General features: G+C 47.3%; 2 protein-coding genes, 1 long non-coding RNA gene and 1 other non-coding gene across 9 annotated transcripts in view; 3 read left to right on the top strand and 1 right to left on the bottom strand.

Moving 5' to 3' along the window:
* TCEA3 (transcription elongation factor A3) overlaps positions 1-12,006 on the top strand; it is a 36,072-nt gene extending 24,066 nt beyond the window's left edge. For both annotated transcript variants that reach the window (XM_067723669.1, XM_067723660.1), the window contains exons 8-11: positions 1,139-1,288; positions 6,717-6,863; positions 8,508-8,579; positions 10,809-12,006. In XM_067723669.1, the coding sequence (XP_067579770.1) occupies positions 1,139-1,288; positions 6,717-6,863; positions 8,508-8,579; positions 10,809-10,817 (378 nt within the window). In that variant the 3' untranslated portion in view covers positions 10,818-12,006. The remainder of the gene's footprint in view (positions 1-1,138; positions 1,289-6,716; positions 6,864-8,507; positions 8,580-10,808) is intronic.
* LOC137217205 (uncharacterized) lies at positions 89-19,101 on the bottom strand. 2 transcript variants are annotated; one of them, XR_010940050.1, is made up of 4 exons: positions 16,693-19,101; positions 14,431-14,507; positions 7,834-7,941; positions 89-655 (listed from the first exon to the last, which is right to left on the bottom strand). It is a non-coding gene; the product is annotated as an uncharacterized lncRNA (long non-coding RNA). The 2 variants fall into 2 exon arrangements; XR_010940052.1 differs by lacking the exon at positions 14,431-14,507.
* On the top strand, positions 3,429-3,501 carry TRNAG-CCC (transfer RNA glycine (anticodon CCC)). Its single transcript has one exon. It is a non-coding gene; the product is annotated as a tRNA-Gly (tRNA).
* ZNF436 (zinc finger protein 436) lies at positions 18,897-27,905 on the top strand. 4 transcript variants are annotated; one of them, XM_067723620.1, is made up of 4 exons: positions 18,897-19,473; positions 20,731-20,825; positions 21,627-21,753; positions 24,175-27,905. In XM_067723620.1, exons 2-4 carry the CDS (start codon positions 20,793-20,795, stop codon positions 25,425-25,427), a joined length of 1,413 nt encoding a protein of 470 aa, XP_067579721.1. In that variant the 5' UTR covers positions 18,897-19,473; positions 20,731-20,792; the 3' UTR covers positions 25,428-27,905. The 4 variants fall into 4 exon arrangements, with proteins under 4 accessions (XP_067579721.1, XP_067579741.1, XP_067579731.1 ...); XM_067723630.1 differs by lacking the exon at positions 18,897-19,473 and adding an exon at positions 19,942-20,541; XM_067723640.1 differs by lacking the exon at positions 20,731-20,825.
* The last annotated feature ends 66 nt before the right edge of the window (positions 27,906-27,971 follow it).

Here is a 27,971-nt window from a genome sequence, read left to right as displayed (position 1 = left end):
TAGCTCTTTGTTCTTAAGTGGTGGGAAGTCAGGGGAAGGATAAATTTGGGGGCTTGAAAGCTCTATGTCCTAAAAAAGATCTGACCCCTTTGGAGCGACCCAGGACTAACATGGCAGCCGTGGGGCTCACATATGCTCGTCTTGGGGGTAGGGGCCTATGATCCCTAGGTCTGCACTCCACTTCATCCCCCTCTGTGACCTCAGGAAATGGAGGCAGACTCAGGAAGAGGCTGATGAAAGGATTGCCAGCCCTGCTGTCCCCACATATCAAGCAAATCCCCACCTCCAAGAATCTCAAACACAGATTTTAAAACAAATATTTTGGCTTTCAAATGCATTAGGGCATATTCTTGCTTTTCATAGTTGTATTGTGCAAACAACAATCAAGGAAAACATAAATAATACCACCTTCCCTCCCGCCACTTCGAAAAAGCCAGCTGTGTCCATTTTCCCACATTCCCCACGTTCTCTTTCTTGTATATGGTTTTTCCCAGCAAAGGCTTCATCTTCCTGGTTCTTCTTAGCTTAGGAGACCAAGAAAATGTGGCTTTGTTCCCTGGGTCCTCCAGAGGATGGAGAAGGGGGTGGGGAGCCCTGTCTGGGATGCAGTGTCTGGACAGATAACTCACTGTGGTCAGTGGCCAGGGGCAACTTCCTGCGGGGTGAGTGGAGAGAGCATTACGGTTAGGAGGGGGTCTGGCTTCCAGCCTTGGCTCTGCTGGGAATGTGCCCTGTGACCTTGAGCAAGGGCCTGCACCCTTTCTAAGCCTCATCTTCTTCATCTATTAATGAGCAAAGTAACTCTGACCAGCAATTCCCAAAGTGGGTTCCACGATAGGTATTCCCAGAGAAAAGGGAGGAGGGGCAGGCAGGTGGGTCTATGCTCTAATATGTTGGTCTATGCTCTAATATGTAGCACCTTGGAGGCTATTTCCTTTCCTTGATATGCAGCTGACTCCAAATGCCCAAGTGAGATCCCCTACTTGGGGAGTCAGAGGCCACAAAGGTGCCTGACCACTTGTAAAAGTCCAAGGAAAGGAAGAGGTGGCCTTGCAGCTCCTCGGCCTTCAGGGCAGGCTCCCCGTCCTTCTGTGCTCCTCTGCAAGTGGCTGGCTGGCCCTTGACTGTGTCACATATCTACCAGGAGCTCAAGAGCACAGATATGAAGTACCGGAACCGCGTGCGCAGCCGCATCAGCAACCTCAAGGACCCCAGGAACCCCGGCCTGAGGCGGAACGTGCTCAGCGGGGCCATCTCCTCTGGGCTCATTGCCAAGATGACGGCAGAGGTGAGTCGGGGCCGGGACCTCTGTGTGGTGGGACAAGGGGCCGGGCCCCTCCAGCCTTGCCCAAGTCTGAGAGGCAGTGGCTTGTAACTCAGTGATGAACCAGGGGCTTCCCTAGCCGGACCATCTAAGACTCCCCATCCCTCAGGGCCCCTGGACCATCAGGACAGTGAACACAGCTACCATGTCTTCAGCGCTGTGCTAATCGCTTCGGTGTGTTGGCCAGTTCTAGCTTCGCACCAACCGAGACAGAAATGTTTATCATCTCCATCTTATAGGTGAGGATACTGAGGCTCAGAGGACTTAAGTGACCTGCCCGTGCACACAGCTAGAAAAGGTCGATGCCAGGAGTCAAGCTGTCTGGCCCCGGAGCACCCTCTCCTCCCTGCCTTGTGATCTGCCTCCCTCTTCTGCCTCGTTCAGTCCTATATCCCATTACTCAGCTCTGGGCCAAAGCCAGAATCGGAGTCCCTGACTCCATGGAGCACAGCCCAAGGTGCGGGGACAGACATGTATACAAATACATATGATACAGAGGTGGTGGCTGCCATGACAGAGCCACCACGGGAACTTACAGGAGGGAAGGATTGACCCAGTTTGAAGGGGTCAGTAAGGGAAGGTAAAGGGAACAAGCCTGTTTGAGGAAGTATGTGCAGTGGTTAGAAGCTCGGGGCCTGGGCCGAACTGCCCGGGTTTGACTTCTGCCTGTGCCACTTAGCTGTGTGATCTTAGACCAGCCAGTTAACCCCTTTGTGTCTCAGTTTTCTCATCCATAAAGTGGAAGTAATAACAGCTATCCCATGAAGGATTGAATGAGTTAACACATGTGAAGTGTTTAGAAGGTTAAGGCAAGTAAAGCCCTCCCAGGAATTAGTATATGTTAGGCCCATTCACTGGCCATTTCATCACAGTGCTATCAAAGAGGAAATATTATCCCCATTTTGTGGATGAGAAAACTGAGGCCACCCTCAGCTCATAAGTGAGGATGAGGATTTGATCCCAGATCTGTTTATTTCAGAGTCTCTGTCTTGGAAAGACCTTTGTACACCCTCAGGTATGAGTGGCTCTTCGCTGCCAGAGCTAACTCAGGGGATTCCCCGCAAGCACGTGGCAATGGCACTGCTAAAGCGCTACTAAATCCAAGCGGCCCAGAGAAGGGGAGGGGAAGCGCACCGACGTCCTGGAGTCCGGGTGTGCTTGGGGTGTCTGGGAACCCTCTGAAACTATTGTCAAGAGTGTGCCTCTGTGTGTTTATGGTGTGCGTGATGTGTGTGTATGTGTGGTTTGTGTGATGTAGCGTATGTGTGTGTGGTGTCTGTGGTTAGTGTGTGGTGTATGCAGGTGTGTGGTGTGTGTGTTATGTAATATGTACGTGTACATTTTTCTGAGAAGAGGGTTTGCTGCTTTCCTCAAATACCCAAAATTTTACAAAGAGCCCTGGCTTTAGGATAAAATGGGGAACTTGGCACAGGTGGACAGGGATATCTTCTGGCTTAATCGAAAATATATGCTCTTTTTAGGCAAATAACAACATATACCCAGTTACACATTGCAACTTGGCTTACAGAGTATTATCCTTCCCTGTGAGGTGAAGCTGTGACTTTGATGGGAATCCAGCCTGCATTTCCTTCTCTCTGGCCCTCACCCTGTGGCTCTGGGGTCCCTCTGCTCCTCTTTGTGTGTGTGTCGTGGGAATGCTATCAAGAGACTGTCTTACAGGCAGTTCGAGAAACATTGGGAAACCAGGCCCCGGAGAGCCAAGAACAAGGTGTAGGCACAGGTGTGAGCCAAACCCAGCAAGTTCCCAGAAGCTGGAGGCCAGAACAGAGCTGGGTGACTGAATTAGGACAAAGACAGGCCCCAGAAGTCTCAGCAAAGGAACCGGCCAAGTCTGGCCCCATCCAAGGACTATTCACTAGAACAGGGCAAGAGAATCAGGTGATCAACACAGGCCCAAGAAGAGGCTGACCAGGCCAAAGGCAGCAAGCCAGGACTGCATCACGCCCTCCACAGGGACTGCCAATGCCAGCCGCTGAGGAGCCCCCAGCCCGCAACCCAGGCAACGGAGGCCCAGGAGCCCTCCTTCCTGGGGTCAACTTTTGCTCTAGGCAGGAAGCTTTTATAAGAAATAGAGGATCGGACTTCCCTGGTGGTCCAGTGGTTAAGACTCTGTGCTCCCAATGCAGGGGGCCCAGGTTCGATCCCTGGTCAGGGAACTAGATCCCGCGTGCTGCAACTAAAAGATCCCACATGCCGCAGCTAAGACTTGGTGCAGCCAAATAAATAAATTTCTTAAAAAAAAAAAAAAAAAAAAAGAAAGAAATATAGGACCATTTTTGCTCCAGGAAGAAAAATAACAGGGACTTCCCTGGTGGTCCAGTGGTAAAGAATCCGCCTTCCAATGCAGGGGGTGCAGGTGCGATCCCTGGTCAGGGAACTAAGATTCCACATGCTGCAGAGCAGCTAAGCCCATGCGCCACAACTAGAGAGAAGCCCATGCACCGCAACGAGTGCATGATCTCACGTGCCGCAATGAAGATCCCGTGTACCACAACAAAGACCCGACACAGCCAAATAAATAAATATTTTTAAAAAGATGGGGCTTCCCTGGTGGCACAGTGGTTGGGAGTCCGCCTGCCGATGCGGGGGGCACGGGTTCGTGCCCCGGTCTGGGGGGGATCCCACGTGCCGCGGAGCGGCTGGGCCCGTGAGCCATGGCCGCTGAGCCTGCGTGTCCGGAGCCTGTGCTCCGCAGCGGGAGAGGCCACAACAGTGAAAGGCCCGCGTACCGCAAAAAAAAAAAAAAAAAAAAGAAAAATAATAGCTTGGGGTTGGGCTGCCTGCTGTGCTGTGGCTCAGAGGCCAGAGGCTCCCGTCAGGCAAAGCCTGGGGCAGCTGATGCCTGTGTGAGTGAGTGGACATCCCTCTCTGCCTCCTGTGTCTCCCTAACTCCCTTTTTATGTCTCTTTCCTGGTCCACCTGATTCCCTCATTCTTCCTCCTCTCTTTTTCTCTCAAACCCAGATGATTCAAAGAATGGGGCAGATTCTGAGATACCCGTTAGAGCTGTTGAGTGGACATACTGGCAGCCCACAAGGAGAGGGGTTTTGTTCCCAGAGTCAAAGCCAGTGCCTGGTGTGTCATAAGTACTCAACAAACATTTAGCAAATTCACATTGTACATGACGTGAAGATCCAGTGTCATCTCTACACTTATTTTCCTCATTTTCGATCTTATTTTCTATATTACTGTACTGACCCCGTGTGTCTTTGATGCTGCCTCCTAAATGAGGCAGGAAGAGATAGGTAAATGGATTGGTAAGTGGATAGAGTTCTCCTGATCTCTATTTCTTTTCTTTTCTTTTTTTTTTAATTGAAGCATAGTTGATTTCCTGTTTATTTCTTAGCTGGCACAGTCTGACCCACAGCCACGTCTCCCACACTCCTCACCTTGACCCACACTGAGTACCCTTCCCCAAACATGTTATTCTTGTCCTCTGATCTCTGGCATCTATTATTCTCTTGTGCCATCCCCCTCAGGAAGTCCTGCTTATCTTCAAGACTGGTGAAGGTGTCAGCTTCTTTAATGAGCCTACCTGCCCCCATATGGGCTTTCCCTACACTTTGTATACCTTTGCTTTAGTACCTCCTACACTATCTTGCAATCTTGCTTAAATGTTTGGCTGTTCTACTAGATTAGCATTACCTGGGGACAGGAACCAAATCAGGTCTGAATCCTTAGGGCTTAGAGGCAGTGGTAGGCTGGAGCCAGCTCCTACCAACTCAAGAGAGATGATTATGTGTAGCTCTTCCCAACTCTGCATTCAGTTATATCACATTAGTAGCTTGAAAATGGCCATGGTGGGAGTGTTTACACCATGGAAATCGGTAAATGCTACAAATTAGCCACTACTGCAGCCAAAGCCAGTTTACCAGCACACCAGTGCAGTGAAAGGCATTCAAGAAATTGACATCCAATACATTTTGAATGAATAAATGTATTATGCTCTGGAAAGTCCCCCAACATTAAAGTCAGCTACTTTTTGCTTATATGGCCTGGGGTTGACTTGTTTTTGTATATACCTCTGCCATTGGTTAGGACCTAGTCCTTGAATTTGACACAGTAGGACATTCGTGTGTATACTAGGATAACTTGGGGGCACTAATGAAAATGCATATTCCTGGACCTGCCCTTAGAGTTTTGGATTCATAGGAATCTGCATTTTGTCAAGAAACCCAAGTGGTTATAATGTAGCAGTCAGCATACTAAATTCGTTTGACCTTTGTACCAAGTCTGTTCTCCACAGTTTAAGGGGTCATGCTAGATGGCAATAATTAAAATGTTTAGCCAGTGCCAAATCCTCTTTAAAAAAAAAAAAAAGTTTCGTTGTTTTTTTTTTTTTTGGCCGTGCCTCATGGCTTGCGGGATCTTAGTTCCCTGACCGGGGATTGAACCCAGCCCACAGCAGTGAAAGCACTGAATCCTAACCAGTAGCCCACCAGGGAACTCCCCAAATCTTCTTTTAACATTAGCTTCGGGACTTCCCCAGCGGTCCAGTGGCTGGGACTTTGCCTTCCAGTGCAAGGGGTGTGTGTTCCATCCCTGACTGGGGAGCTGGGATCCCCCATGCCTCTCGGCCGAAAAACCAAAGCATAGAAGCGGAGGCAGGGTTGTGACAGATTCATTAAAGACTTTAGAAATGGTCCACATCAAAAAAATCTTAAAAAGGAAAAAAATTAGCTTCAGCCATCTTCCTCCCCCCAAAACAACACTAACCAGAGCTCTCTCCAGTTTGAGTGTCTCCCTCTCTGCTCTCTTCTGGAAGACGTTCAAGGCAAGTCAAATGGCCAGGGGAGGGACAGAAAAGGGGAGGACCTGGATAATGCAGACACTAAGTGCCTACAGTGAGCTGATGAGAGACAGGAGGCTCTGTTCTGTAGGAACTTATAGAAAAAGATATTCCATGATGCAATCACAGGTGAGCAGTTAGTTGTGTGAACCCAGGAGCTTCAGGTCCTGCTTGGGTGGGGTTAACAGCAGTAAGTCATGAATAGTCGAGACCAAGGTTCCCACCAGGCAGAATGGCCTGGCCGGGCAGGGATCCCAGCTCAGACGGGCAGTGGGTCAAGTCCAGACTGGAAGGACAAGGGGAACATCATAGATCAGGTGGCCAGTAATCAAGTCAGATTAAGCAGGAAGGTACACAAGAGTACCTGAGGAGATGTACACAAGAGTGTTGATCTTGGGGGAAGCTGTTTGCCTTGTATCCTCCTATATGTGCCCTACTGTACTTGGCCCAGTTGGAGCACCCGAGTTTGACTTCCACCCAAAGGCAGAATGGGGACTCTTCTGATAAAGGCTTTTCCCAGCTGGGACAGGGCCAGGGCTCCTGGGACTCCCTGGCCCTGAAGGGCAGACTCCTTTCTTTCCAGGAAATGGCCAGTGATGAGCTGAGGGAGTTGAGGAACGCCATGACCCAAGAGGCCATCCGTGAGCACCAGATGGCCAAGACAGGCGGCACCACCACTGACCTCTTCCAGTGCAGCAAATGCAAGAAGAAAAACTGCACCTATAACCAGGTATGGGGTGGGGGAGGGGCCAGTGGGGGAGGAGGCGACAGGGGCCAGGAGGAGCTTAGGGACAAGCCAGCGGGGAGAAAGGGCTAAAACCCTGGGCTGCAGAGAGAAGGGCAAGTCTTGGTACACCAACATGATACACCTGTGGCTTCTAGAAAAGATGCATGCGGAAGCACCCAGATCTGAGTCTGTGAGGCTTGGCCGGCGTGTTCTGGCCTGCCCTGAAGCAAGAATAAGAGGGACCAGAACAACTGTACAGTCACAACTGGTTGGAAGGGAACTCAGCAATAAAAACTCTGCTCGCTCACTTTACACACAAGGAAGCCGAGGTCCAGACGGGGACAAGTTTTGCGGCTTTGTCTAAAGTGGCAAAGACAGTGGCAGAGATGTTAATAAACCCAGATCCAGACCTTTCTGCCTGCAATACAGCCAACTTGGTAGTAAAGCCTAAGGGATCTAGCCCCGAGTCGTAAGGTAAGGGTGAAGACCACTGCCCTGGCCTGGGGAGCCGTGGGAGGCTGTGGAGGCCTCTTCTCCGAGACTTAAAAGCTGTTTCCGGGTTGTGTGTGTTATGCCCTTGGGGCACCAATATTCCTGGATTCTAACGGGTGCTTTGTCACTCTAGAACTCTGTTCATTCCCCCATCTGCTCTCAAGCAAGATTTATCAGAGCACCTTGCCCTTGGGGATCTGTGGCTACAGCAGAAATAGTGAGCTTTGCCCTTCAGGAGTCTCTTGGAGAATTCTAGTTCAGGAATCTGGAGATGTGTGTGCAAGTTCCTGCTCCCTTCCGAGCACGTTTCCCTGTGGAGTGACATGCCTCCTGTGCATCGCCTCCCACCAGAAGTCAAATGCCCATTCGCAAAGTTCTCTCTCCACAGAGAGACCCCAGTGGTATCCTTCCTCAGGTGTCATTGCTCTGCAGTGACAAGGCTGTGTTAGGCTGTGTCCTCCTGGCCCACTGCTGGACTCACCCATTAGCAGGGGGACTTCCCCCAACTCCATAGACTCCAGCTGACATGTTCGTAGCTGAGTGTCCACAAAGCAACAACTTGCTACATGTCATGGCCATCCAGGGTTGGCTGCAGAAAATCAGAACAGCAATTGTTAAATCTGGAAATACCAGGGATTTGCTGTGGGAAACCTGGTTTCTGCACCTGAATGGTCTGGTTAAGGGGATGAGAAACTAGAAAACAATATTAAATATCCCCAATGATCTTCAAATCCCTTTTCCTCTCTGGGTCTCAGTTCTTCCACCTGTAAAATAAACAACAAACTGGATGATCCCTAAGGTTGCTTCCAGCTCACTCAGTTCTGATCAGAGAGGTACATCCAACAGGATGTGTTCATTTTTCCAGTAGGAGATGAGTCTTGAAGCAAGAGAAGACACATCAGTTCGGAAGAATCAACAACAAAGAGTGAGAGTGCAAACGTCAGGTTGAGCCAGGGAGATACTGGAAGTGAGCTGATGGAAAACATATGAATACACAATGGAATTCTTAGTGATAAGGGAATTGCCAAAGTGGAGTGGGAGTAATGGTGCCAGCCTCTGGGATTTGGACCTACTTCTACAGACAGTGGGAGCCATAGCAGGTCCTAGAGCAGGAAAGAGACTTCATGAGTGGTCCCTGTTCTCTTTTTCTCTCAGGTGCAGACACGCAGTGCTGATGAGCCCATGACTACCTTTGTCTTATGCAATGAATGTGGCAATCGCTGGAAGGTCTGTATTATCTGTATCTGTATCTTTCTTCCTTCCCTGTCATCCACAGATGCTGCCCACATAAGGAGTAGGATGCCCACAGCCCAAAAGGGGCCTTATACATGGGGGACTTGCCAGCCTCCACAGAGCAGGCCTGCAGAGCTGGAGATAGTGGTGGGTTGTTTTGGGGAGGTGGGGACACTGTACATGTGTATGTGCATGTTTTTTTTTGGAAAGCACCCAGTTGGGGTGGGGACAGCAGCCCGCATTTTATCACAGGAAGGGCAAGTCTGTCATTCGAACACAGATGGAATCAGCCTCCTGGGATCCACAGAGGGGAGGAAAAACAATAGCACTCTGCGTTTGGACCACGCCTCTCTGCAAAGTGGTTCCACAGATGGTCTTTCCTTTGAACCTGGTCACAGCCAGGGATGAGGAGACAGCGTTGCCCCCAGATGCTCCCAGGTCATCCTCCCCTCCTAAAGCAGCTCTGGAAAAGCCTTACATTACCCAAGGCTGTAACCCAGGTGGGCCCCAGCCCCTGCAAAGGCAGCGGTTTTGTTTTCAGGCATGGGAGCCAAGCAAAGACTCCCTTCACAGTGCTCCTTCCTGCCTCGTCTTCTGAAACAACTGAGTGTGGTCACATGGTTAATGTACGGTTACAGTACCATCTGACTTGCATGTGTGCTGTGTAATGTCTGGGCCACTGGGCAGGCTGCAGGTGCTCCTAAAATTCTAAGGTACTTAGCAAGGACTGAGCACGAGACTGGGAGTCAGGAGCCCTAGTTTCAGGTCTCTGCTCTGCCCTACTTGCTGGGTGACCCTGAGCGTGTCACTCTCCTCCCATGGTTGATGTGACGATTATTACATATGCACACATACTTTGCAACAACTAAATGTTCCTTTATAGTATTATTCTCATTTTCAGATGAGGCAATTGAGCTACTGACATGGTTAACAAGCATAAAGTCACAGAGTTTTGAGCACTGAAAGACAGTACTCCACATTCCTGATCGATTGAGTTTTCTACAACTTTATGTAGGGCCTCAACAGCCATGGGGCCTCATAAGAACTGCCATGTATTTTAGGGTAAAAGTCAGACAATTATGTATTTTTCTTTTATTCACTTATTGCGCACTTAGGGATGGGGCCAGTATAATGGCCTGCTGGTTTAGAGCATGGGCTTTGGTATCATGCTCAAATCCTAGCTTTATGACTTACAAGGTGACTTTGCTAAGTGACCTGAACTCTCTAGGTCTGGATTTCCTCATCTATAAAATAAGGGTAGGAATACTTAGCCCACAGAGCTGTTTTGAGGATTGAGAAGGTAATACACATAAAGAATTAACAGGGCCTCCGATAGCTCATGTGGTATCTTTGTCAAATTAGAAAGAAGTGTCCTTGCCTCCATGTAGACACAGCCTTGCACCAGGGTACAGAGCTTGGCAATGAGCAGGCGCTGAGTTTCAGCCCCAACCTGCCCCTTTGGCCAAGCTCTCTTGTGCAGTGAACAAGCAGTACAGCCATACAAAAAAGCCCTGAGCACATACGTGCCTGGTACATAGAAACCACCATTCTTATTATTGTGAGTTTCTTACCTATTAGTATTATGGGAGCTTCAGCAAGTCATTTAACCTGTCTGAATTGCTTCTTTACCTGGGAAAATGGAAGAGTTATGACAGTGCCTATCTCACAGGGTGGCTGTGAGGATGAAATGAGTTAATATACGTTAATGCCGCCTAGCCCAGAGTAAGTGCTCAATCAGTTGTAGCTATTGTGTTACTATTGGGCAAAGCTCCAAACCCAGCTCCTCCTTCCTGATTCCTGGAGAGAAACTGGAATTTGGAAGTTGGAGAGGCAGGTCCCACTAGAGGTGGCAGCTACATGGCTTCTGACAAAATTTTCAGGTAGTGTCCATTGCCATGTGGGAGACCTAAAGTCTAACCAAGCTATTAGTAATAATCACGGTGTTATTTCTGACCATAAACTGAGAGCCTACTGCATGTCCGCCATCGAATTTCCATTCATTACTTGATATGCTTTTCTGCATTGATCGGCGTTATGATCCCACTATGCAGATGAGTGATTTGCTCGGGGTCACACCGCTAATAATGGCAGAGCTGGGATCTGGACTCTGGTCTGTGTGGCTCCAGACCCCACCCTCCTTTTCATGTCCCTCCACCTGCCTCTAGCCTCCCTGAGTCACGGCAAAGAAAGTTCTAAAACACTGTTGCCTTTTTGGTTTTGTAGTTCTGCTGACAGAACCACCAGCCAGGATTTCAGTGAACAAGGTGAGGAAGAACAAAGAGAAAGCACTAAGCCATCGTAACTGGAGAAAAATAAAAATTAAAACGAAGAAAAGTACTTAACTCTGAATGGGGCATTAGGGATCAGAGGGAGAATTCTTTTACAAATTAATAATCAGTTATTAATAGTGATTGACTAATAGGGGGAGGCTAATTGGGGTACAATGCTTAGTCCGTGTTGACAGACCTCTTGTAGAAACTCAGAGCCTCAGAGCTGAGGTGCCGTATCTTTGACAGTGACTGGTAGACCTTTGCTTTGAGTCCCTTCCTTCACATCTGAACCTCTTGGCCTTTTCTGAGTTGAAAACTACCAGACCGACTCAAATCTTACCCACCCCACCATGAATCACATGTGCAGAACAGTTGGCACATGGTTTGGCAGATATGACTTCCACATCGTGTAGAAAGATTTCTTCCCCACTCCTCATCTCTTCCCAGACTCTCTGCTATTCCCTGTTCCTAGCTTGTTTGGGGGCCTTTGAGGACTCCAGACCTGGTCCCTCTAGGCAGGGGACACATCATCTTGAGCTGAGGGTTTCTGAGTGAAGTGTACAGTGGTGCCCAAGTTTGGTGGCCCCTGGGAGGTCCTGAGCCTTGGAACCCATCCAGGCCCAGGCAATGCGTTCCTCACAGCTCTATTGTGGCCCGAGCTACAGAGGAAGTCTGCAGTGCACAAGGGCCCTTGTTGTGTTTCTCCCGTGATGAAATTGGCTTGCTTTTTAAGCTGATAGGAATTTTAGGCAAATCTGGAACCTTCTGGAAAAGACTTGGGGGCAGGTCTGGTGGATCTGTCCTGGGTCTCAGTCACTGACTGTCCGTGGCCTTCCAGCAGCCCCAGGCTGAGGCTCCTGGACCGTGTTTTCTAAAATAACTAACGCATAAGAGCTTGTGAACTCCTGGGAGCTTGGGCAAGTCACTTAACCTCTCTGAGCCATTTCCTTACCCATCAAAAATGGGAGTGGTACTAGTGCCTGCTTCATAGAGTTTCCACGTGCCTTGGTTCACACTTAGGGTAGCTGTTGGGGTAACTTCAGCCCAAGTTTCTTACGTGCCCTGGCGGAATTGGTTATCACCTTCCTCCTTCTACCCAAGTGCCTCCTCCTGTAGATGAAGCCTGTAAATAAACTGTGTACAGAAACCTGCCACCATCTCCAGGTTTTCAGCGGTCAGATTTGGGGTGGGTCCTTTGGAAGGACTGAAAATCCTCTCACAGAAGATACAATACACACAGCTCATAAATGGCAGATCCAGGACGGAAACCCAGGTCTCCTGCTTCCTGTCATTGTGCTTTATGCTCTGAGAAATCCAGGGCCATACACAGTGCTCGGCCTCTACCTTCCAGGAGCTCCCAGCCTGGCAGGGGAAGAAGCCACAGGTAGAGACTTCCACACCAGATGGGCTGTGATAAAGCCTGAGGTATGAATATTACCCACAGAAGTGTAGAAGGGTGTTGCTTAGATACCCAGGTGCTTTTTAAACTGTAATATAGGTGGGAATCCCCTGGGGATCATGTTAAAACGCAGATTCTGATTCAGTGGGTCTGGGGTGGGGCCTGAGATTTTCTTCTTTTCTAACGAGCGCCCAGGTGATGCCAATGCAGCTGGTCCACAGACCACACTTGAGGAGTACTGGCTGAGACATCCAGATTTTTCTCTGCATTATCTAATCCTCCATCCAAACGTCTAGAAATCAAAAGCAGAACAAAATAGCAACCACTATTAATATAATAATATCAATAAATGTTACTTTTGGGCTTTTTAAATATGCCACCCTGGGGCGATCTTCAGTAGTCACAGTCTAAATGTCCATTGTGCTCCCGGTGTCACAAGGATTTACAGCATAGGAAAAAATACAAAACTCAATAACCTTACTGTTTACAAAGGAGATGAGTCAGATTAAACAGCAGAAGAACAAGTCGGCTCCAGTTCGCACATCTATACAGTACACATCTACATTCGCAAAAGGACACAGAAAAGCATGAATAGGCCTCAGACTGTGTTCATCAGCAGGCGTCAATACCCTCCCCACTGGTCTTCCTGTGTCCACCCAGGACCCCCTCCAGTTCATGCTCTCCACTGCGCTGACCAGAATAGGCTTTTCAAAATTGCAAGTCTGATCATGTTACAGCCCCTGCCCCACCACTCCACCACCCCCATTTGCAACCTTCCATTTTTTCCTGCTACTCTTGGCAGGGCCTATAAGGCCCTGCAGGGCTGGCCTCTGCCTCTCCCCGACACTTTGTGCTCCAGCCACACTGGCCGTGCTGTGTTCCTCCTCGTCACACAGGCTTTGCACATGCTGTTGGCCAGAATACATGGTTTAACCCCATCGCCTCCCTAATATCAAAGATGAAGAGGAAAAAAAAACGATGAAGAGGGTGCAAGCTTCAAGGGAGTTAGTGTTAACTCTACCTCCCTGAAAGGCTTCCTAGAGGGAGGGAGATTGCTGCTACCTTACAGGAGGAAAAAGACGACATTAGGTGAAACAGAGAAGCAACGTGGCTGGGATGGAGGAAGGAAGGTCTCACCAGGAATGTTAGGGCCAAATGACCTTGAAAACCAGAGTCAAGATCCTATGACCATGTATATGTATAACTGATTCACTTTGTTATAAAGCAGAAACTAACACACCATTGTCAAGCAATTATACTCCAATAAAGATGTAAAGAAAAAAAAAAAGATCCTATGACCAGTTTAAAAGAGGATTTCAAATGTTACAGAAACCTGAAATACTGCAGAGAAGTCTTTCTTAGTCGTCTCATCCAGACCACCAAATTTCTGTCTTTAGCTCTGAGGTTTTTTATTTTTTTGAGCTTGAGACTTCAGTCACCAAGTGCCTATCTGGATATCTACTCCAAGTACCCCACTGGCCCTCTCAATACGATTAATCACAAACTGAATTCACGTCTTCTCTTTCTTAAATCCCCTCTTCTGTCTTTTCTATTTGTCAACTAGTTCATTACTTAGAACCATCTTTGAGCCTTTTCCCTTGGCCTCTTCATTTTATCATTTTATAGTCTCTTCCTTACCCAATCCTTCTCTCCATTGCCATCACCATCAACATTTTCTCTCAGGTCTTCTTTTTTCTCCAACTGATGCCAAGGCCTTCTACTGGTCTCCCAACTCAAAACACTCCCTACCGGGACTTCCCTGGCAGTCCAGTGGTTAAGACTCCACGCTTCCAATGCAGGGGGCGCAGGTTCCGTCCCTGGTCTCGGAACTAAGAAACCACATGCCACGTGGTGCAGCCAAAAAAACAAAAACAAATAAGCAAACAGAAAACAGTCCCTACCTTACCAGCATGAGCCATGCACGGCTCTGAGCATCATTCCCCCAATCATTTTCAGTGGATTTTCACCAGCTATACCTGGTCTGACTTTCAAAGTTCCCTTCCATCTGCCTGTCTTTAGTGATTTATCTTCCACCCCTGCTGCCCCTCATGCTCCAGCCTAAGGGAGGTATTTGTCCTGTTCTTGAAAACCTGATGGACCTTCCCAACTGTGACTGCCTATTCCGATTCCCCCTCCTCCACCCCAGTCCAAATCTTACCCATTCTTCAAGGCTCACCTCAGATACACGTCTTCTACGAAGTCTTCTCTGATAACCCTGGCCACAAGAGATGGTTCCTCAGAACTCCCACAGCACTGTGAAATGCCAATAATTACAGTGCATTCTACCATGATAATGATAATAATTCCTTTCTATGACAGTATCAACAATATCTATTAAGGGGACTTCCCTGGTGGTCCAGTGGGTAAGAGTCCACACTCCCAATGCAGGGGGCCTGGGTTCGATCCCTGGTCGGGGAGCTAGATCCCACATGGATGTTGCAACTAAGAGTCCGCATGCCGTAACTAAAGATCCCATATGCTGCAGTGAAGATCCCACGTGCTGCAACGAAGACCTGGCGCAGCGCAGCGAAAATAAATATTAATTAAAAAAATAATATCTATTAATTTTTGAGCATTTACTAGCTGGGTGTCTTGGGCACATTATGTAAATTCATGCCTTCGTCTTTCATCTGTAAAATGATGGTAATAATAGCACATAGCTCATAGGGCTGTTGTGAGGATTCATTAGAATCATACCTGACACAAAGTACCTGACTAGTGAACATTAGCTATTGTTATGAGTATAGGGGTACTTTATATTGTCTCAACTAATCCTCAGACCCCCTGAACCAGGTTCTTTTTAAAAAAATTTGTGGGTTGAGAACTGGTGAGTTTTAGATTAAATGAACTTGTGTGCAAAAAAAAATTGTGGGAGGGCTTCCCTGGTGGTGCAGTGGTTAAGAATCCGCCTGCCAATGCAGGGGACACGGGTTCAAGCCCTGGTCCGGGAAGATCCCACACGCCACGGAGCAACTAAGCCCGTGCACCACAACTACTGAGCCTGCACTCTAGAGCCCGTGAGCCACAACTACTGAGCCCATGTGATGCAACTACTGAAGCCCATGCGCCTAGAGTCCATGCTCCACAACAAGAAAAGCCACCACAATGAGAAGCCCATGCACTGCAACGAAGAGTATCTCCCGCTCACCGCAGCTAGAGAAAGTCTGCGCGCAGCAACGAAGACCCAATACAGCCAAAAATAAATAAAATAAATTTATTTAAAAAAATAAAATAAAAATTTTAAATTGTGAGAAAATGTACATAACAAAAAATTTACCATCTTAACCATTTTTAAGTGTACATAAAGTCCAGTAGTGTTAAGTACATTCACATTGTTGTGCAGCCAATCTCCAGGAGCTCTTTTCATTTCGCAAAACTGAACTTCTGGGGCTTCCCTGGTGGAGCAATGGTTAACGCTCCACGTTCCCAATGCAGGGGGCCCAGGTTCGATCCCTGGTCAGGGAACTAGGTCCCACATGCATGCCGCAACTAACAGTTCCCATGCCACAACTAAGGAGCCGGCGAGCCAGAACTAAGGAGCCCACCTGCTGCAACTAAGACACAGCACAACCAAATAAATAAATAAAATGTAACCAAATAAATAAGTAAATAAAATAAATATTTTAAAAAAAACCCTGAACTTCTATTCCTATTAAACAATTCCCCATTTCCCCCTTCCCCCGCCCCTGGCAAGCACTATTTTACTTTCTGTCTCTATGAACTGTATTATTATATTCTTTTTACAAACCAAAACAACCGAGGCTCAGAGAGTAATTTGCTTCTATGAGACAGAATCTGGACTTGAACCTGGGCCTCCGTTCATGCACTTTGAAACATGATTTCACCTCACAGATGGGAGGTGAAAAATCATCTGTGATGCGTTTTACCTCTCCTACAACCATGATGGCCACTGTGTGACAAGGCCCTCCTCTGTGCCCATGCATTTTACGTTTTGCAGCCATTCTCACATTTAATCCTCACAGCAGCCCTGTAGTCACTGTGAGGGGGCAGTATCCTAACTCCCAGCACAGTGCCGGTACAGGACAGAGACAGTAAATATGTTCAGTGAATACAGGCCTATTTGATGCCTTTAAATAGGTTAAACAATACTAAATAAGTTTGTTTTGCATTTTTAATGCAATTGTTTACATTATTTGAAAATGTTGACTCTGTAAGGAGAAAACCAGCTGAAATGCATGAGGTCATAAAGAGCTTCCCAATCCTGGCCACTCCCCTCTCCTCCTGCAGAGTCAATCTGCTCTTCTCACCCCAGGCCACCCCCCAATCTGCACTTCATCACCAGCATTGCTGATCCACAGCCAAAGCCAGAGACAAACAGGCAGGCAGGCAAAGGGACATAAGAGACTGTCCCCGCTCTGCTTCCTCCCCCTGCCTCTCCACCCCCATACTCTTCCCTCTAACCATACCCAATCCTGACCATTCTGGAACACGCTCTGTCCTTTCACGCCTCCGTGACTTTGCACATGCTGTTCTCGAAGCCTGGAATGCTTTCCCTCGCCTCGTTCTCCACCTCCGAGACTCCTACAGTCTTTGCAAGCGAGCTCCGAAGTTACCTCCTCTGTGAAGACTCCTCCCCTACCCGCCCCCGCAGCTGTGAGCCTGCCCCTCCTCGAAGCCCACTAGCTAGCTCCTCCAAATGCTCTAGAAGTAGGACTGCAATAACTGTTTTTAAGTCAGGGTGTCCCCCATGTCCCCAGCTCCTTGTGCTGAGATGAGGCTTCATCTCTGCTCTGAGCAGGGGTAAAGAGAAGCCCTGATTTTTCTTTTTCAGTGTTCCTGGTATATTTGAAAATGAAGAGATAACAAAACAAGATCTCAAATATTGAGGCATATTTTTCAATGTCTAGCAAATGAATGCTTCCAATACAAAAAATTATAACTGTGCTGCTCACAAGATAATTATAGGATTTATTAAAATATAATAATTTATAGTGCTCCCCAGGCACAGTGGTCTGTTAATAAGAAAAAAGCTTCAGGATATACAAGGAGGCTCTTTGATCAAATTGGTCAGTGGATCTGACATAATGTAAAACCCCATTTGGAGATAATGTCAAAAGCCTAAATTGGAGACCCTGATGAAATGGTACTCCTGGCCCCTTTCCCCAGTGGCAGGCTGTGCTGCTGCCTCTACACACAGTAGGTGCGCATTGTTTGCTGAATAATGGTAACAAACACAGCTTTCCAAGTTGGTTATTGAAAACCCACACACGATAAGTATTCCTGGGAAACAATGAAGTCCTGAACAATGGGGCAGGAAGCCACCTCCTCCTCCAGTGACCCCCAACTCTCAGAGTCCAGCTGAAGGCTGCAACAGGAAACCCCTCACCCACTGTCTTTCCTCCCTCTCTTCCCCACTCAGGGGCCACCCCCACCCAGGGGCACCAAATGCACTCATGCTTTCCATCCGCTCTCCGCCCCTCTTCTCCTCTAGCCTCTGGAGGGTCCCAGGTGAAGAAAGAGAAAAGCACTTACTCATAGAAGGAGGCAAGCAGCCAAGCTGGGTTTGGAGAGTCGTCCTGCCCCCAGGCAGGCCTGAGGAATAAAAGGAACGGCGAGAGGACAAAGAAGGACTTAAAGCTCTGGAACAAGGGGAAAGAAAAGGCCTAAGAAAGTTTACAAAGCAATCTGTCAGAGAAGGGATGAAAAGGGAGCCCCACTGAGCTGAGGGGCTCAGGAACTCACCTCACCTTCGGCCCAGTTAGAAACCTGCAATTACTTGGCCAAAGTCTGAACCGATCTCCCTCTTCCTTGTCCCAGAGGTTTCCCTGGGAGTGCAAGGCCTCACCTTGCTGGGTTCTTGGCAGCCCCAAATACCTCTGCTCTACTCGGCTCAATACGCCAGTTCTCTTGAACCCAACTAACTGGCTCAACTTCCAGTTCCCTCTGGATTTTCAGCAGAAACACTATGGATAATACAGTCATCAGCAGATCCTCAAAGCTATCCAGCTACTCTGACTGCCCAGATGTTCTGAGCCGGTGAAAATATCCACAGACCTTTCTGAAAGTCTCTCCTGCCACCAAAGGCAGGATTAATAATAATACCAACTATCATCTGAGTGCTCACTCTGTGTCGAATGCTTTAAGTCATCTCACTTACTGCTCACCACCACCTTAGGTATGATTACCCAATTTCACAGAAAGGGAAATAGGCCTAGAGAGATTAAATGTCTTTCCAAGGGATACACAGCCTGGATTCCAACCCAGGTCTGTCTGACCGTGGTACCCACCTTGGTACCCACTTCCCACTCAGGACACTGCCTCTTGGGGACCCTCTGCGATTCTACTTTTTGTGGTTCCCATATTAATTTTAGATGGGGTAGGATGGTACAATTCTGTGGTATCTAAAAAAATCCCTTGCCTCACAGTTGGGAGTGAGAAGAGGAGCGGGCGTGGGAGAGTCTGCCTCATGGCTGGGTAGGGTCTTAGTTCTTTTTAGACACGAGTAATTTAACCATAAATAACTGAGCACTGGGAACAGGACACTCACTAATAAAAGCATAGCCTAGAGTCACGTTTGAAGAAAAAAATTCAAGTCACTTAGTGGGTGGACATATCTGCAAAACAAAAGAAAAGCCCCTTTCCCAGCCCAGGCAGAGAAGTCTCCTGTACAGTTAGAGACAACAGGCTTCTGGGCACGTAGCCAAGGTTCTGGGGATATTTATAACTCGAAGAGGGTGGGAGTCCCTAATAAGCTGCTATATTCTTTTTCCATCACTTCCCTCTCCAAGGCTACAGCGAGCTCAGAGCTCTTCCCCACGCAGAATGCCTGCTTTCCCTAGTGCTCGGCTTCCATTGTCTAATTTTCTCATTCTGGCTGGGGAAAGGGAAGGCTGCAAGTCCTTCCGTTCGGAAGAACTCCAGTTGAATGTAGCTTAGCTGCTGGTGGTGTTTCTTGGCTAGCTGCTGTGGTCTCAGGAATCTGCCTATGAGCCTGTGGTTTCTCTGAGCTGTCTGAGAGTCTGAGGTCTCGGGAATCTGTGAGTCTTTGGGATCCGCCTACGATCTCTGGGCTTTGCCTGCACGTCTACGGATTCGAGATCTACCTGAAGACCTGAAGATAGACAGGATCTGCCAGTGACCCCCAGAATCTTTCCGAACGTCTGTAGTCTCAGAGAACTCTGCCTGAGGATTTGAAATCTGTTTGAGGCCTCTTGGATCTTGGAGCCGGCGACCTAGCGGATCTTTTGCGGGCCAGGAGGTAGGTCTGTTCGTTCCCAGTTCGGGTTTTCGGCTTCCCACCTTCAGTCGGTCAGGGACTGCTAACAACCTAAGGGTCCGCCGGGCGTGGGCCATTAGAGGCCCACGATCCCATCGATGCGGGAAGCCGCCAGGAACCCTTTTAGCAGGCAAGCCCTCAGGGATGATAAGGACGGTCCTCCCCAACCCTGGGGTCTGGCTCGCTCCACCCTACGCGCCCCTATACCCCACCCTCGCTTCTGATTTCCCTCCGGCTTTTGCGTCCCCTCCGCTAGGCGCAACTCAGCCTGCCCCTCAAGGAGCGCCCTCTTTAGAAGGACGCCCCTACAGGGTTAACAGCGATGGAGCCGGGACACAAGCCTGGCCCAGCCGCGGACCACATTTGCTGGCAGACGGGCGGCGCGTTGCCCCCTAGGAGTTGTAGTCTGCGGAGCAGTGTGAGAATGCCGCAGTCGCTGCTGGGTGATGTAGTGCGTGGGTGGAGCTCAAAGTTCCAGCGCGGCCGCTGAGTCTCCCCTGGGGAGTGGGCGGCTGCTGCTTTCCTCTCAGGCCTAGGATATCAAGTGAGAGCTAATCCCAGCTGAACTCAACACAGGCCAGCGCCTAAATTAGGCTCGACGTCGCAGTTAAGATCCGACTCAAGATAAGCTTGTAGGGACGTGAAGAGAAGCAAGGCAACCTCCCTGGCTTAAGCCGGCTGTGGTCTCCAAGAGAGGAGAGCGGAAGATACTCCGCCCTGGCTAGGAGGACGCGCTTTTTTCTTCACCCTTTTGTTCTTTTCCCTCCGTGGCTTTTGGCCTCTGACTGGCCTTTGTACGCCCGAATGGGACTCCAACTCCCGACAGGCCACGGGGGCGGGCTCAGGCGTGATAAAGGTGCTCGGCCGTGCTACAAGAGGCGGGTCTCGTATTCGCTTCGCTCGCTGATTGGCTGAGGCAGCTGCCGGAAAGGGCCCAGCCTCGACATGGAAGAGCAGAGGCGTTCTGTGGGCTGGGCTGAGAGCCTCCTCCCTGAGACAGCCTCGGCTTGACCCCCGGCCCGGGAGGGACCGAGCCAGGGGGCTGTCTTAGTAATTCCGGGAGCCTCCACCCCTTGGTGGCGGAGACACGGAGGGCGGGTCGCGCTCGAGGGTCAGGGAGGAGAGTGACCCGGCCCGGATTCAGGGCCCTCCCCAGTCGCCTGGCGGCCAGAACTCCAGACCCGGGGAGTGGGCAGGGCCTGTTTCTGTGCCTCACGCCCTGCTTTTCGCCTCCTTTAGCGCTGTCTGCTAGCTGCTTTTCCTGCTCTCTCCCTCCTGGGAGGCGAATCCTTGAGCCCGAGATGGCAGCCACCCTGCTCATGGCTGGGTCCCAGGTAAGCCGGGGGTGGCTTCTCGGACCCTACCTGTGCTTACCCACCTCGTTCCTGCGTTTCTTTGCTCCGCGAATCTCTGTGGGAAATTCTCTGAGATTAGTAATTCGCTTGCTTCGGTATTCTGCCTCCAGAGACCCAGTATCAGAACAGTATAGCCACAAACAAGCATTTACTGAACACCTGCTGTTTGCCTTTAAAGACTGGGGAGACAAAAGATGCATGAGGCATGCCCTCCCTGCCTGCTCACAATCAGTAGGAAGACAGATGCATCCGGTTAACCGTGAAACTACATGATAAGAGCACTATTTTCTGTAGGAGCAACATGCTGTGGGGACCAAGAAGTGGGAGTATTAATTCTGTCTGAGGTGTGGGAGGGAGGGAGGAGTGGAGCAGAGCAGCGAGATGGGGCGCATTGAAGAACAGTCGGTGCTGGAACAGGGCCTTAAGGAACAGTAGGATTTCACTACCCTGAGAAAGATATTCCAAGAAAATAGGAACATTGTGGGTAAAGGTATGGAATGATGTAAGTGCTAGTTGTATTCTGAGAAAAGTACTGCTAGAGGGTAAGGTTCGGAGTGGGGCAGGGATATCTGGCCGTGGGACCAAAGCAGTCAGCTCATAAATTGCTCTCTCCTTTACCACATCTCTTTGTTGCTTGTTTATTTCTCCTTTGGACTCTACATATCAGACCTAATACCTTTTGCCTCCTCAACAATTCTAGCCATGTCTCTAATTTCGAGAAGAAAAACTGGTACTAACCTCCTAGATACCAAGTATTGAGGAAGCGATATGTGATTTCAGGCACCTGTGACATTTGAAGATATGGCCATGTATCTCACCCGGGAAGAATGGAGACCTCTGGACCCTACACAAAGGGACCTTTACAGGGATGTTATGCAGGAGAATTACGGAAATGTTGTCTCATTAGGTAAGTATTCTCTATCTTTCTCCAGCCCACGTTTTTGAGACTGTCAAAAATGCCTTACCTCTGTCAACACAACCTAGTTAGTTGATTCTTAAAGCTCTTAATTGGATTTTGGCTTGAGTTGAGTCCTCAGGCAGATCTTTGAATGTGGGAATATCAAGGTCATATGGTCTAAAATGAAAGATCGTTCCTGCACATTTTAGAAACACTCAGATTTCTTGCGCCCTGAGTCATTTGCCATTCTCCAGCCTGTCTGTACAGATCACTGACCAAACAGGTCTGACATAATGGTGCTTGCCAGGATATAAATGCCCCTGTAAATGGTGCTTTTACTAGAAGATAAAGGGGTTCTGACCCAGGTTCATGGGAAGGCAAAAGCCACCTTTTTGTGTTTGCTTTGGCTTCAGAGCTGTAGCTTTGACTCAGGTCCTTTATTTATCCAGAGCAGGTACTTGTCTAGAGACATTTCAGAGTTGATCATAGATTTTGAGTGTGTCAGATGATGCTGTTCCAGAAGAATCCTGAACTAAATGAGATCACAAATTCTATTAGAGAGGGAAGCTAATTTTTTTGGTGGTCTGCAAACCTGTCTTTTCTCTTAGATATCCTTTGGTCTGGGTGTAACTAGAATAAACAGTGTATTCTTGAGCTGAAAGTCTTTTGACTCACTTTGTCTCCTGTTAGGACTTGACAGAAGTTAGCAATCATGTATGGTTGACTAGGTCATCTGCCATTCATTAGGATTATTCCTTTTTATGAAATCTTTATTCCTATAGCTTTTAACAAACAAAAGGCAAACTGTGAAGGGTTTCCTTTTTAAATTGGGCTCTCTCTGATGTCCCAACTTTCTTGGATCCTTCCTTTCAAAATGCAGCCAGAAGTGAAGTTATCTACCCAGATCTATTGTAGTCAGTAACCCAAATATTCCACTCAATCCAACAAAAGCAAGAAATGAGAATCTTAAAGAAATGTGAATTTATATGTCAGTGGTCCAGCCCAAGGAGCACATTTTGGAAGGATGGAAGCATGGAAGCACAAAAAAAATATATGTATATATATTTCTTGCCCATATAAGTTTGGGAGTGGGTTAGATAATGTTTACAAGGCTTCTTTACCTCAAGACTCTTCAGAACCTTTAATGTGATATCAGGCATTTTTAATTTCTAAGAAGATGATGTTGTATGCACCATTTACCAAACTAATTTATCCCTGGACCCTTTTCTCCCAGCATACCTAGTAATATCTTTCTGAAGAGTGTACCAAGAAACACAACTTCGAAAAAGCAGTGTCTGGTAGAAGGTTTCTTGTAGACAGTGACTTTGTATATTTTGATTTTCATTTAAAGTCTTTACCTACTCAATGCCAAGAATATTCTGAGCCAGGCATCTCTTTTGCCTTCTCCAACCTTCCCACCTCTGTTTTCATTAAAAGGCCACTGAGGGAATTCCCTGGCGGTCCCGTGGTTAGGACTCTGCACTTTCACTGCGCTGGGCCTGGGTTTTATCCCTGGTGGAGTTCCCCGCAAGCCACATAGCGCGGCCAAAAAAAAAAAAGCCATTGAAAAGTAGCAAGTAACATTTGGCAGTCATTTTTCTTGTCAACCGAGACTTGATATAGATTGATAAAAATTTGTTTTTCTCCATGCTAACCCAGTAGGTTCTTAGTAAATATTATATAATGGTAATGAATAAGGCTTGACAAGAACATACACATACACACACATTCATTCACATATAAAATATCTAGGCTCTTGGCTTTTAGAAATTCTAATTTAGAGTCTTTTATATTTTCTGTTTATGGTTTTCTTCTTTTGAAACACCAGGAACATATACAATATTCATAAGGAACTATTAACTGTAGTGATACAGAGCATGAACTTTTATCAGACAGAACTGGATTTGAATCTTAGTTTCACCATTTACTACTGTATGACCTTTTGCGAGTCACTTCTGTGGGCCTTGAATCTCTCATTCATAAAGTAGAAATCATCATAATGCCTGGCTCTCAGGGCGGCTGAAGTAATTCACATAAAGAACTTAAAACATGGGGCTTCCCTGGTGGCACAGTAGTTGAGAATCTGCCTGCTAATGCAGGGGACACGGGTTCGTGCCCTGGTCTGGGAAGATCCCACATGCTGCAGAGCAACTAGGCCCATGAGCCACAACTACTGAGCCTGCGCGTCTGGAGCCTGTGCTCTGCAACAAGAGAGGCTGCGATAGTGAGGCCCGCGCATCGCGATGAAGAGTGGCCCCCGCTTGCCACAACTAGAGAAAGCCCTCGCACAGAAACGAAGACCCAACACAGCCCAAAATAAATTAATTAATTAATAAAAAAGAAAAAAAAAAGAACTTAGCACAGTGCCCAGCACACAGTAGATAATTTTTGTGTGTGTTTACCAGTATTATTCTTCACCTTTTATTACAGATTTTGAAATCAGGAGTGAAAACGAGGTGAATCCAAAGCAAGAGATTAGTGAAGATGTGGAATTTGGGACTGCATCTGAAAGACCTGTTGGTAATACTGAGGACAGTCCTGAAAGTGAAGAGGCCTTTGAAAACAGGGATAGATCAGAAAGACAATGGGGAGATCTAACAGCAGAAGAGTGGGTAAGCTATCCTCTCCAACAAGTCACCGATCTGCTTGTCCACAAAGAAGTCCATACAAGCATCCGATATCATATATGTTCTCATTGTGGAAAGGCCTTTGGTCAGATCTCAGACCTTAATCGACATCAGAAAATCCACACCGGTGACAGACCCTATAAGTGTTATGAATGTGGAAAGGGCTTCAGTCGGAGTTCCCACCTTATTCAGCATCAAAGAACACACACTGGAGAGAGGCCCTATGACTGTAATGAGTGCGGGAAAAGTTTTGGAAGAAGCTCTCACCTCATTCAGCATCAGACAATCCACACTGGAGAAAAGCCCCACAAATGTAACGAGTGTGGAAAAAGTTTCTGCCGGCTCTCTCACCTAATCCAGCACCAAAGGACCCACAGTGGGGAAAAACCCTATGAGTGTGAGGAGTGTGGGAAAAGCTTCAGCCGGAGCTCTCACCTAGCTCAGCACCAGAGGACCCACACAGGTGAGAAGCCTTACGAATGTAACGAATGTGGGAGAGGCTTCAGTGAGAGATCTGATCTGATCAAACACTATCGTGTCCACACGGGGGAAAGGCCCTACAAGTGTGATGAGTGTGGGAAGAATTTCAGTCAGAACTCCGATCTTGTGCGCCATCGCAGAGCCCACACAGGGGAAAAGCCGTACCACTGTAATGAATGTGGGGAGAATTTCAGCCGCATCTCACACTTGGTTCAGCACCAGAGAACCCATACTGGGGAAAAGCCATATGAATGTAACGCCTGTGGGAAAAGCTTCAGCCGGAGCTCTCATCTTATCACACACCAGAAAATTCACACTGGAGAGAAGCCCTATGAGTGCAACGAGTGTTGGAGAAGCTTTGGTGAAAGGTCAGACCTAATTAAACACCAGAGAACCCACACAGGAGAGAAACCTTATGAGTGTGTGCAGTGTGGAAAAGGTTTCACCCAGAGCTCCAACCTCATCACACATCAAAGAGTTCATACGGGAGAGAAGCCTTATGAATGTACCGAATGTGAGAAGAGTTTCAGCCGGAGCTCAGCTCTCATTAAACATAAGAGAGTTCACACTGACTAAGTCCTGTGATTACGACTGAGAAATTATTCATTTGAAGGTACAATTTTATTTGATATCAAAGAGCTCTCTCAAGACTGAGCTGCTTTTACTGTACTGAATTTCCTTGTTGTGGACCACAGTTTAGAACATCGAAGAAAACAAGCCACTTGAAATTCTGATCAATGGCTTTGGGAATGGTATTCCTTCCTCCAAAATAGTGATTTTTATTCACCCAATATTAATGAATTACTTCATCAAAATCAGCCCCACAAGTAACTGGAAATCTGAAGACCAGGTGCTAAATGCTGATAAATGCTCAGGCCTGGAAATGGAGTAAATCTTTAAAAGTAATTTCTCCCATCCTTGGCCCAAAGAACTATGCTAGGGGAAATATTGACCTGTGATAGGGTGGTCACAGCTACTTTGGTAAAAGACAACCAGAGACTTTGCTTGAATTGCCACACCTATTCACTCACCATGGTAGCTGGGCACACACATCTTCCCTTCAAAGGGCTTTCTCCTTGAGTTGCTCATGCATTTGTATCTTTCTGTCTTCCTAAGAGCAGGATTCTGCATGATGAAGGCAATGATCATAACTTTTTGCCTCATTGTTTCTAATTAACTTTTTTAAAGCTTTCATGAAGATACAGATTAAAAGGAAAAATGAGACGCAGGTTTGGGGACCAAGGACTCATCAACAGTGGTGACTTTAGCAAGAAATGCCCACTGTTATTGCCATTAATCAGAATTTATTAATTTTCTTTGGGGATCACTGTAGGGAATATTGTAGGGAAAATATCTTCAAGGAAAGATAGGACCATAAGTGATGGTGGAGTGTAAGGAGCAAGTGGAATTGATCCCTTCAGGGAAGGAAACACAGAGTCCCTTCCCAAGGAATGCAGGTCATTTCTCTGTTCTTTCCCCTCTACCCTTTAAAATCAATTCTCCCTATACTGCTAACTCTAGGATTTGATAAGGGCCACATCCCAGTGTTTATCTTAGCTTGCATAAGGGCATGTGTATGTACATGTAAAATGTGTATTCCTATTGTTTTTCCAATAGAAACTGAATTCACACTGAATTAGCATGTTCTTGGGTGATATTGATCATGTGACAGAACTACAGACATAACTCCAATGTGAGAAATGTCCTTTTTTTCATTCTTTATGAAAGAAAATTGAAACACTAGTGCTGTAATGTGTACTCTCCTGTAAGATCTGTCTTTGTACAGAACGAAGCACTTGTTTATATGTATCGGTCAGTTGGAGATTATTACCAGACAAATAGGTTGATTGTCCTGTTCTCAGACTGAATTATCTTCTCTTTGGCCTAGTCACAGGGAATTAATAAAACTAGATAGGAATGTATTTCCATTCTCCCAGCCTACAGATTTAAGTGGTTAATGTAAGAGTTGACCCAATTTAAGCCCAGTACTGTCAGTTCTCCTTATCTCAGCCCAAATAGGAACTAAGAAATATCCCAAATGTTGATGCTTATCCAAGCATTTGGGGGTAGGAGTGGGAGGGAACTGATGCCCAGGAGATGGGACTAGAGTGAGGAATATATATTTTTTGAGCCTGCCCCACGTTTTTTCTACTGTATTGTGAGTGTTGTAACATTTGAAAATCTTTTGCCATAGCTCTTTGGGACTTGGCGTTAAAGGAGCCAGTGGTCTCCCTTGGGTAGTGTATTATGTATTTATTATGACCCACAACCACGTGGGTCTGCATCCCTTGCAAATGACACAACCTCAAAAGTAACAATGAAAAACCACTCCACCAAGTAGGTGTCTTTATGTTGTCACTCTTATTTGAATACAAACTTGGGCAGGGAGCATGTTTTTTGTTCTATACAAAATTTAGCTGACTTTGGATATTCATATTTTAATTGTTGAATGACTTACATGTTCTTGATGACTAAACTCAAATGTCTTTTTCCCGTATCAGTGTTGCTGGTGGTTTTAATGAATATCAAAGTTCTCCCGTTGTTTCTGTGAGCCAGTAGGGGCATCAGCTTCGGAGTGGCTGTAGAAGAAGACAGCATCTCCATGACCTATTTCACCCCCTTTTCCTTCCCTACTCCCCTGCCCCACCTCCAAGCTGTTCTTTCTGCTGCTTTTGGCTTCTGAGTGCCCCAGCCATCTCTCCAGACATGTGCACTTCAGTTGGGAAGTTAAAAGGGCAAGGGCCGGACCAGCTCTGTCTCCTCTCTTCCTGCCAATTGTTGCCCATTTGCTGTGTTGAACCCTGTGTAAAGTTATTTCTCAGTCTCTCTTTGCTAAAGCTTTTTGCATGCCTTCTGCTCCCAAGTCTCTGGCTGCTTCTGCACACACCCTGAACACATTGTGCCTGTTTTCTATGGTTGTGGAGAGTGAGTGAACAAGTAAGTATGTACAGCAGTTTTCCTTATGGTATTGGTCACAGTTATCTTGTGTCTATCTATATCTGTATTATTCTAACAATATCCTGTAATTAAAAGTATAATTTTTAAAATCAAAAAGCTGAGAATTATTTTAGTAATCCAGCACCAATTCATAAAACGGCTTTTCATCAGATTTATTAAAAT

The sequence above is a fragment of the Pseudorca crassidens genome, chromosome 2 (assembly GCF_039906515.1).
Source record: "Pseudorca crassidens isolate mPseCra1 chromosome 2, mPseCra1.hap1, whole genome shotgun sequence".
In the NCBI taxonomy this organism is placed as follows: Eukaryota; Metazoa; Chordata; class Mammalia; order Artiodactyla; family Delphinidae; genus Pseudorca; species Pseudorca crassidens.
Note: the sequence above shows the minus strand (reverse complement) of the source record. Positions and strands in the feature narration are given on the sequence as shown.

Coding starts and splice junctions, on each gene's coding strand:
- ZNF436 (XM_067723620.1), top strand. CDS start 20,793: ATGGCAGCCACCCTGCTCATGGCTGGGTCCCAG. Junction 20,826..21,626: donor TGCTCATGGCTGGGTCCCAG/GTAAGCCGGGGG, acceptor ATGTGATTTCAG/GCACCTGTGACATTTGAAGA. Junction 21,754..24,174: donor CGGAAATGTTGTCTCATTAG/GTAAGTATTCTC, acceptor CTTTTATTACAG/ATTTTGAAATCAGGAGTGAA.